An 11,287-nucleotide genomic window follows, 5' to 3' on the forward strand; every position below is an offset into this window, starting at 1 on the left:
CTATTAGCGAAAAACGCTCGATGGCTTATCGCTGCACGATAAACAAAGAAACGACTACGCCTTGGCCCTCATTAATTGTTATCGGTTGTACATATTCATAGTTAAAATCCTCTTGTATTTTATTTACCTATTTTTTCATGTTCAGCTCAGCAGTTGTTTTAGTCGTTCGTTTTTTTAATACCTTCAAGAGTTTCATCACACATCAAATTTGCATGTACATACACTTATATATACATACATACACACCACACATACACACACACACACACACACACACACACACACATATATATATATATATATGTATATATATATATATATATATTATATATATATATATATATATACAGAGAGAGAGAGAGAGAGAGAGAGAGAGAGAGAGAGAGAGAGAGAAGTTCGACAACTTGTATACAAATTGTATAAGAAACAAAAACATCGGTTCCAGCGCAACGGTAACAACCAGGATACGACGGAGTTGTGGAGGTGGAGGACGAAGAGGAGGATGAGGAGGAGGAGAAGGAGGAGGTGGAGGTAGATAAGGAGGAAGAAAGAGGAGGAATAGGAGCAAGGAAACAATGAGAGGAGGAGAATAGCAGAGACTGTGTCGATCTGTGAAACAAGAGATGTGCGTAATGGAACCAAACAATATTAATATTCACGTGGAACGAATGTCTCAAAACATATATAGATGAAGTGCTAGAAACCGTAAAATCTCTCAGTGATAAAATAAATCATTATTATAGATAAAACGAGATAATACTGAAGCAATAATTCAACGCATCTCGTCCCCACCCCCTACCCCCCAGGCCATGTACAAATGAGTATCACTCCAACGCCTTCGAGGCATTGGTGCAGATATAAAAAAAAAGATTAAATAGTATATCTGGAGAGACAAAAATTAGACTATTCCCGTCTTAGATATAAAAGAACTCATAAATGTCCTTTAAGATTATATCTATAATTCCGAAGCAAACACAAAGGATAAGCCATTTTTTCAATGAACAACGATGCCGTACCACGAGTCCCTTTTCGTGTTAAGGTGAAAAAATCGTGAATTGATAAATAGCAATATCCTGGACCACCCTTTTGCATATGGGGGGGGGGGGGGGCGGGGGGGGGGGGGGTTTGAGAGACTGGGGGTTAGAAAGGGGGGGGATGCCTATCTCTCTCTCTCTTCGGCTACTGGATTATATCCCCACTCCCCCTCCTCCCCCTTACCTTCCAACCCAAGGGCCCTACCTTATGTGTTAGGCATGGAATCCAGTGCTCGTAATATGGTAAGAGTTCCTGGGAAGATCCGGATTGGAGGTCCACGGGGAGATCCTTGGGTAGTTCTCGCATCCTTCGAAGGAAGCGTCGTTGTGTGACTGTGGTCCTCGCTGCGAACTCGAGACTCCTTGCAGGACTTTCCCCTCGTGAGTGACGACAAGACTTCGGACTGATTCTAGGATTTACTAGTGAAAGATCCCTGACGAGCGCCAGAAACCCGGCGTCGCCTCTTCTTCTCCCTCTGCCGAGGGACACCAGGACGGAGAGCGTCAGAAAGAAGGGCGGGAAAATCCTCGCTCTGATGCAATACGAAAAATATTCGTAGTGTTTATTGATTCATTCATCTTTTATAGCTTTCGTCAGCACTTTCTGTTATCGCATACGTCGTTACTGTGACGCAAACGTCTCCGGGGAGGCTCTTGATGGCCCTTTCGATGGCACGTGAAAATATTTACCTGTTTATCTTGAGGGATATAGATAAGGTGTCTGGGATGCCTCTGGCGTTGGTTCACGTCGTATAACCGAAGGATATTCGATAGGATTCTGTTAAGGACTTACGAGCTGTGGTATCCGAGGCACGTCAATCTCCTCACGATGAATGAGTCGTTTTTGATAAGTCATTTGCCGCTCATTCTCATTTTGCTGGCAGGTAAGTTGTCTTTAAAGCGCCTTTTTATTCTATTATTATTACTCTTGACATTTTGACTGACTAATGAAGTAGCGTCCTCATTCTCCCAGCCCTTCTTCATACTTTCTCCGCACTTGAACACGTTGTGCGCATTGGGTTCCAAAACTATTACCCTCTGCATTTTAAAAAATAACATTATTTGTTATGATTCATAAAAAGAGTGAGTAAATCAACTATATTATAAGGGTTCTTCGTCATTAACAAATATTTTTAAATTAATATTTATAAATAACGTGTTACATTAATAGTTCACTATATTACATATGGAATTAAGTTGTTTAGCTTATCAAACACTTTTAAAGGATTTTAAACCTATTTTCTGTTCAGTCCATTACCCTCAAAATAATTATATATCTGTACTGAAATTAATCCTCTCTATTCAAGAAGTTATACAGCACAACTAATACTATACTATTATTTATTCTACCGCTATTTATGATAATTAAATCCCTTTACAGAGATATCTTCCATCCGATCACATCGCAAGAATTTCAGCACAATAGGACACTGTATAATCCTTTTCTGAGAACCATGAATGCATAATGCAATGTCATTTCCCTTCCTTTGACGACAGTAAGAGAAACGTCGTTAGCTTCTCTTCCTAACAAGCAAACTCGCCCTCGGGCAAGAAATGAATAAACAAGAAAACTGCTGAGCGAAAAAGCGCTTGAAGTTCACGAGCAAATAGAATGACTGCAGAATAACACTTCCTATTTTAGGGATTTATTTTCTATGAGATAAATAATGCACTGATTTCGAGGCTTGGCTTTGCATAGGGATGCTGAGTCGCTGAATGAATATCTGGCCAGAACTTTCTGGGAGACATTAAGACGTTATCCTGACGATAATTCTTAATTTGATGAAGCTTAAATTTGGCGATTTCAAGGTTGTGATGCTGTTGATAAGTACGATTTAAAAAAAATAGCAAGTAAAAGAACGGAAACTAGATCTAACCCACGGGAGGCTATTCAAAGTAAGGATAAACTTCACCGTTCTTTAGAATATTAAATTAACAAACAAAAAGTATTGAAAGTGAGCATGTCGCCGTCAGCGTCAAACCTCTACGAATGAAGATTTTTATCTTCCAGATACGTTCTTTGTCTGGGTCCAAACGAAATAGAACAGGCGAGGAGGAGACATCATAGTGCGTAAGGTTTCGGTTTCTGAAACCTGAAGTATTTGTAAAAAAAAAAAAAAAAAAAAAAAAAAAAAACCTTGGCGAAGGCCCGAACAGTCTTTGAAAAGAGAACTCTGGAGTCAGTATCTATAATTAGTGTCTGAAAAATAATTAGGGTAATTATAAGTTAAATAATAGACCTTGCTCTTACGAAAATCTGATTCGTGTTTCTTTGTTCTCACGTGACTGAAGGACGTGAGATTATTCTACGATGTTCCCACAACGCAGGAAGATAAATACGGGTCACTCTCCCGATCTTTCTTTGAATAACATTCTCTCTCTCTCTATCTCTCTCTCTCTCTCTGATGCTCCATCCATTCCATAAGAATATTCCCTTCAATCAGGGTAATACAGAAATTTTCTCCAAAGAGTGGAAGGAAGCTTTGAAAAAAATGGGTGGAATAATAATTATTTGCCAGTTTTCCATGCAAGTAGACGACGTGATTCATACCGAAGATAATTCTATACTGGTTAAAAATGTTAGATAGCTTTTCCGAAAAGATTTCAGTCAAAACAAGTTGGGCCGTTTGCAGAAAGCAATCTCTTCAAAACTACTGTTTTTTTTTTACCATCTAAAGTAGATTTTGCTAGTTTTAAATCGTATATATTACAGCGGCAATATTTCATGCCGTAAAATCCATTATAAACTTTCCCACGTTCAGTATAACCCCGCTGTATTTTAAGCATCGATTTCATCAGAAATATTTCCTGGTACCGTCTAGCCCAGGCATTTCTCGCAGCTCCGTATTAGAAAAGCATTGCCGCTCATTTTACCTAATTAACGATTTTGTACCTCAGGAAGAATGATTTGAATCAATATTTTTAGTCAGCTTAGGAGCTGACAAAAAATATTGATTCTATTTTTGTTTAGATATGACATATTCGGTTTCCCTTAGAAGTGTTTTGCTATCGATGCTGATTAATAATTTGCTGTTCTGATTATTGTCTTTTATGAAAAAATCTCGGAGGACTATATTACCCACAACTAATTCATTGACTTTTACTATTGAAAGCTTGATTAGCTCTTTGGAAAACTCCCATAGACAGCACAGATAGGAAGCTTCCGTTTAATACCTTGATAAGTTGCTAAAAGTTTGCCTTTTGATCATCATGAATGCAACTCGCCAGAGCCTCACTGTTATTATTCTTCTTCTTCTTTCCCACCGTAATCCCTACATAAAGGGGTCGGTTGCCTGATGCGCCTTCTCCACTGCCTTCTATCAAAGGCATCATCCTCCACCAAACCTCTTCGCTCCTTATGATCCTCCACTTTATCTCGCCATCTAATTCGCTGTCTCCCTCTCGACCTTCTTTCTCTAACAGGTTCTCCCCAAGTCCTCTTCACTCCCTCCTCGTCATCTATCCTCAACACATGCCCATACCATCTCAATCGTGACTCTCTTATCACACTTCATTCATCTTTTTTATTTCCTTAATCTACAGTTAGCCGATTACTTTATGACGAGGAGACCAGTCCTTCAAGAAAAGTGCCAATAGGCTCGCATCCTTTAATAGAGCACAATTTTCCCTATCAGACAGAGACTTGATAAATAGTTGAGAAACTTGTTAGATAAGCTAGAGAGTTCCCAATTCCAGAATTTAATCATATGGAGTTTTGAATGATAATTTTTTCACCATGTATCTATTGGAATGTATAATCTGGCATGCACTACAACATAACCAAGGAGTCTGCTGTGTCTGATATTCTAGAAATTCCAAAGAATAATCCCCGAGATTATACCTATAGGAAAGCAGAGCGTCTCGACATTCTAGAAGAGCTGTAGTAACCAAATAAGAGGTAAAATCTGGTTCACTAGTGGGTCCTGGTTCACTGACACTATCTAACATCATTTCGCTTCATACCTCTACTTATCATTGGTACACCCCAACCGCCCTTGACTCGCTTTCAGTAGCTTTAATATGAGATTTTAGCTTACCCTAACATAGCCTCCAGTTCATCTCTAGCAACTTCTTAAAATTACAATTATAATCCCATTTAGATCTCAAGGAACCACTCAGAGGAGACTGAAGATAACACCAAGCTTCCTGAGGATTAAAAATTTTGCTAAAGTGTCCTATGTTTACTGAAAAATTAAACCTTCAGCAATGATGGATTCCTGGTATATTACGATACTTCATAACGAATTACTGAATCCAGGACCATGCAAATTCAACCGGAGATATTAAGCAATTCTAACCTTTGAAACACGATCTGATGAATGCGGGACTTTGAAAGGATCCTGAGGTACAAAATCGTTAATTAGGTCAAATGAGCGGCAATGCTTTTCTAATACGGAGTTGCGAGAAATGCCTGAACTAGACGGTACCAGGAAATTTTTCTGATGAAATCGATTCTTGAAATACAGCGGCGTTGTACTGAACGTGGGAAAGTTTATAATGGATTTTACGCCATGAAATATTGCCACTGTAATATATACGAGGACCATAGGTGTTTATAAAATATATTGACCTATAAATGAGGGTTACATAGTCATAAAATATAGAGAACTTTGATACAAAATCAAAGAATATTTTGCCTATAGTCATATCTTGCGCGAGACGCATGCTTTTAGTAAATCGACTCATACATATGTGGAGGCAAACTTACCCCCTCATAATGTTAAAGTACGCAAGTCCTGCTGAACTCATATGGTAGAATAAGCAATCGAATGTTTGAAATACTATGAAGCCATAAACATGTCTCTTGCATACAGAGTCAAGAACATATTACCAAAGGTACCCTGTGACATAAATATAACTGAACTACGCAGAAGTGAGATACGAGACACCAGGGGGCAATTTCCTTTTAAAGAATAATCTCTATTTTTTTCCTTCTCCCTCCGTCTAATCCCGTCTTCCCCGATAAATTTCCGGAACTAAAAGGAATTTAGTCTCGCGTTCAGATTTACTTGGTAACTCCTCCCCCTCCCAATGCCTTTGTTTTTAATTCGGGAGCAACTTTGAGGGAAACTGGTCTAACCCGTTGTGGACTCGAAGGAAAAAATTAGCTATCGTAAAAAAAAAAAATAAATAAAAAACAGGAGCACAAATACAGGACACTTACGGTTGTGGTTTCTTATTGCCTGTTAATTTATTCATTGTTTTGAGGAACGCCCATAAAAGTTAGTTTCTCTTTCTCTCTCACTTTATAACGTATACAATAATATTATATATATATATATATATATATATATATATATATATATATATAGATATACATATATACATATGTGTGTGTGTGTATCAACACCTGTCCCTTTGGAGAGGTTGTCTCTATAATGTCCTATACTTTTCAGCAACCATTTTGGGAATGAGGTTGCTGGCCTCACATTCTTCCCTAGCTCAAGGGGCTCGCTTACCAACGGCACCTGATAATTCTGGATGGTTACCCACCCAAGTAATGTCCAGATGCAAAAACTCTTAATTTCCCTGATCGAACGAGTGCATATATGCATGAGTGCACGAGTAATTACTTGTGTTTTTGCTGTTCGCGCAAAATAGTATATGCAATGACGCACCATTTTACTATAATATAACAAATAAACTGAATGTGTTTATAAGCAATATATGCTTAGCAATGTATTAATTCTGCGTACTCTAATTCCCGTTACTTTTCATTGCAACACGAAAACATGAAAAAAAAAGGCATTAAGAAAAGAATCCGCAAATCGCGTTAAATATGAATTTCATTATCGCCTATAATAAAATCGCTGAACCGCGAAAACGCTCTGAAAGTGAGACGCTATGACGCATTGGAGCGATAAGAGATATCCTGACATGCTCTCACCTTGACTCGTTCTTCTTAATATCAAAATGAAGAAGAAAAAAAATGAAGAGGTGAGGAGACTGGCTGACGAATCAGACAGAGACAAGATCCATCTGAAACTGTAGGAAATAAGATGAAGCTGTTTGATGAAATGCTCAGAATGCATTTGTCAGAAAACCAATGTTTTAATCTCTGTAGCTTTATGTATATATAATCATAAATCATTATTGTTTTATCAGTTTTGTACTAATATTGTTATTTCTTTTTTTCAGTGTCATCTAGGTATCCCTTTTTTTTTTTTTTTTTTTTACTTTTAGTTACTACCATCATTCGTTGATTTGCTTTTCAATCAAATTGAGACCAAGCAAAAAAAAAAAAAAATGGCAACGGTTGTAATCTTCTTCTTGACTGACTTTTTTTTTGAACGAAAGACAATAAGAAAAGAAAAATTTTAGTGCTTAAATGTTTTCCTTTTGCTACTTTTTTTAATGAAATTCTTATACTCCTTAAATTGAAGATTTACAGTTTAGGGATATAAGCATCATCATAAAGGTGAACTGTACTATTATACGTAATATCACGCAAAAAAAAAAAGCTAGCATATCAAAGTTAAACTGTAAAAACGCATATTTCCAAGAAACGCATATGTTATATAACCTGTAAAAACGCATATTTCATAGGAACTGTAAAAACGCATATTTCCAAGAAACGCATGTCATATATACTGTTAAAACGCATATTTCATAGAAACGTATATTTCATGGAAACTAAAAGCGCATATTTCCTAGAAACGCAAATTTCATAGAAACTGTAAAAATGCATATTTCCTAGATACGTATGTTTCATAGAAACTGTAAAAAACGCATATTTCATAGAAACTGTAAAAACGCATATTTCATAGAAACTGTAAAAAACGCATATTTCATAGAAACTGTAAAAAAAACGCATATTTCATAGAACCTGTAAAAACGCATATTCCATAGAAACATATATTTCATAGAAACTGTAAAAACGCATATTTCCTGGAAACGTATATTCCATAGAAACTGGCGAAGCCTCTCGTTTAGAATTTAGGCAATAACAATAATAATAATAATAATATTATTATTATTATTATTATTATTATTATTATTATTATTATTATTATTATTATTATTATTATTATTATTATTATTATTATTATATTATTGAAAGATATTGCTGCATCAGCTGCATTCAACTTGAATGCAGCTGATGCAGAAATATCTTTCAATAAGAGTTGTTTGAATGAGGGTCTCCTTCCAATATTATTATTATTATTATTATTATTTTATTTTTTTTTTTTTTTTTTTGCTCTATCACAGTCCTCCAATTCGACTGGGTGGTATTTATAGTGTGGGGTTCCGGGTCGCCTCCGGCCTCCTAGGAGTCCATTTCACTTTTCTTACTATGTGCGCCGTTTCTAGGATCACACTCTTCTGCATGAGTCCTGGAGCTACTTCAGCCTCTAGTTTTTCTAGATTCCTTTTCAGGGATCTTGGGATCGTGCCTAGTGCTCCTATGATTATGGGTACGATTTCCACTGGCATATCCCATATCCTTCTTATTTCTATTTTCAGATCTTGATACTTATCCATTTTTTCCCTCTCTTTCTCTTCAACTCTGGTGTCCCATGGTATTGCGACATCAATGAGTGATACTTTCTTCTTGACTTTGTCAATCAACGTCACGTCTGGTCTATTATCACGTATCACCCTATCCGTTCTGATACCATAGTCCCAGAGGATCTTTGCCTGATCGTTTTCTATCACTCCCTTAGGTTGGTGCTCGTACCACTTATTACTGCATGGTAGCTGATGTTTCTTGCACAGGGCTTTCATTATTATTATTATTATTATTATTATTATTATTATTATTATTATTATTATTATTATTATTATTATTATTATTATTATTATTATTATTCAGAATACTAACCTCCTATCTAATAAGTATCCCCAGGAGCTAGATAACAGAAACATTAAAATCGTGATTTTTCCCTTTTTCTATGTAAGACGTCTGCCACGGCAATACCTCTCCGATGCTGATATCCAGCAAGTACTGGCACGTCTTCGAGGATGACCCAGTTGGGTCAACGGTCACGCGCTTGAGAGCGCTGGATTACGAGGGCGACCGCGTGACCTTCAGCCTGGAAAGCAAGTGGCCTGGTCAAGATATCCATTCGTACTTCAGCTTGGACAAGCACTGGAGGGTATTAGTGGCGAAGCCCCTGACAGGTCTGGTGAGTTGCAGGTGAAATTCTAGAGAGTTTGAATTCTAGAGGTTTGTGATGTTTATTTTGTATTGCAAGCAAATGTGCACGCACGCGTGTAGCCTATGTGTAATAGTTATACATTAAACTACTGTATAACAAAAGGTTTCAGCAAAGTAAAGCCGAAATGATATGTATGAAACTCATCTGTTAAGCCAGTTTCCCACCTCTCTTCAGTTAGAACGATTTCCGTTCTAAGTCTAAAATCACTAAATGACATTCCTTTGTCATTTAAAAATGTCCTAGTTGCATTGCTGTTCCCCAGAAACGATATTCGCGATCAAAATCTCAACAAGACGAATCAAAAGTAACTATTTCACCCACAAACAATAGAGACGCGCTTTCAGTGAAACCACCAACAAGGATAATTTACTAAATCAATCTTCTTCTTCTTCTTCTTCTTCTTCTTCCACAGGCTGGCAGTGGGTCTAAAGACTACATCCTGAGGGTCAGGATGAACGACGGAGTGACGTCTCCAATCGCCGAGATCAGGCTTCAGGTTCTGAGGGTGGTCGAAGGAGACGGGGACGGCGACCGGGCCTCTGGTGCCAGAGGTCTCGGTGGCCGCCACATTGCCGGAAATATGAATTTCGGAGGAGGCTTCAAGAGTGACGCTCCAGTTGGGTACTACGGGATTCTGAGTAATTCGGGAATCGGCAATACGTTTGGATTCATTCCCTCTTTCCTAGGATCGCGTAAGTGGACGAAATGCTTCTAGGATTATGTAAATTAAACACTTTTTTTTTTGTTCCGACTCGAAAACATAATTTCCAAAGAAAATTACTCCAGGCCAATGGAAATCAACCTATTTGCATTTTGTTTCAACTCAAAAAAACTATAACGAAAAAATTGATTGGTGCTTACCTATAATTGTTTCACTGAATCCAAGGTTTCCCTAGGTTAAAGGACACATATTTACAGCTACACAAGCAGAGACTTTTGCATCTATTTCATAGCTGTTTTTGATAATTTTTCTCAGAGTATTCATTTCTTCTTTTCTCCTTATTATCATATGCTTAAACGGCTGCAATTCCACGTTGTGATATCATAACAATTTTTCATCCATTATGCCTTTTAAGAAAATATTGCGCAAAATCTTTTTATTCTTGCCATGAAATTTCAAAATATCTTTTTTCTTACTTGTCTCGATATCATTGGAACAGATATCTGTTAACAAAAAATCCCTAGTCCGACAAAAAGTATACACGTCTACATCTTGAATAAGTACGGTTTAAAATCTATTTAAGTAAGGAGTAACTATTCTAATATTGATTCTACTTTGTCGAAACAGGATACCTCCACCTTGCACGATTGCATTCCGAATACTATATAGAATATACCAATATAAGGGAGAGCTGCTCTCATAATGTTTTTTGTGCTCTATTGTTGTAAGAGATATATAGTTTTTCTTTGTTTTATCCCTTACTCGAGAACTAAAAACCTTTAACTTGTGACATTTACGGATAACAAGATCTGAAAAACAAGTGTCTGGTTACAAACGCAGATCTTTCACCAATGAGGAAAAAAAAAAAGTGTTGCTCATTGTCATGGTCAATCTTACTTGTTATGACGATATTTCAATCATATTTCAATATCTCTTTGTCATGATATCATAGAGAAAATAAGGAGACAAGTCTTTATTACTCACAAAAATAACAGCTGCATGTTTCATTTATTCTTAATACTCTCTCTCTCTCTCTCTCTCTCTCTCTCTTTTTGCTGCTGGTTTTGCACCTTCCCATGGCACTGAGTTAAAAAAAGAAGAATGTATTTCCCTGTTTCATAGGTAAAAAAAGTGCTTGAAATGAAGTAAAATTAAATAAAATGGAAGCAAATGCATCCGCCTCAGCCCAATCTTTTCTGACGTTTTTCTTTCTCTTTTCCAAGACAAGCTCGGTTATTCTCGTCCTTTAAAGCTAACTATGACTACTCTTTTTCACTTCAGCTAAGCTCAACTCTCCTTTTCACTTCAACTAACTTCGATGAGTTCTTTTTAATTTAGCTAATCGAAATATCCAAACATCACCTTAGTCCCATGTGTAACTCATTGTCTCACTCCCGCGAATACAGACCCACCGCTGATACAGGTGAACAAGA

The 11,287-nt window shown here is 37.0% G+C and overlaps 1 protein-coding gene across 1 annotated transcript in view; it reads left to right on the forward strand.

The window, feature by feature from the left end:
• The first annotated feature begins 1,271 nt into the window (after positions 1-1,271).
• LOC135226152 (uncharacterized) overlaps positions 1,272-11,287 on the forward strand; it is a 41,546-nt gene continuing 31,530 nt past the window's right edge. Inside the window, exons 1-4 of the mRNA XM_064265595.1 lie at positions 1,272-1,918; positions 8,934-9,160; positions 9,606-9,885; positions 11,261-11,277. Of these exons, the coding sequence (XP_064121665.1) occupies positions 1,864-1,918; positions 8,934-9,160; positions 9,606-9,885; positions 11,261-11,277 (579 nt within the window). The 5' untranslated portion in view covers positions 1,272-1,863. The remainder of the gene's footprint in view (positions 1,919-8,933; positions 9,161-9,605; positions 9,886-11,260; positions 11,278-11,287) is intronic.

The sequence above is a fragment of the Macrobrachium nipponense genome, chromosome 20, assembly GCF_015104395.2.
Source record: "Macrobrachium nipponense isolate FS-2020 chromosome 20, ASM1510439v2, whole genome shotgun sequence".
NCBI classification, from domain to species: domain Eukaryota; kingdom Metazoa; phylum Arthropoda; class Malacostraca; order Decapoda; family Palaemonidae; genus Macrobrachium; species Macrobrachium nipponense.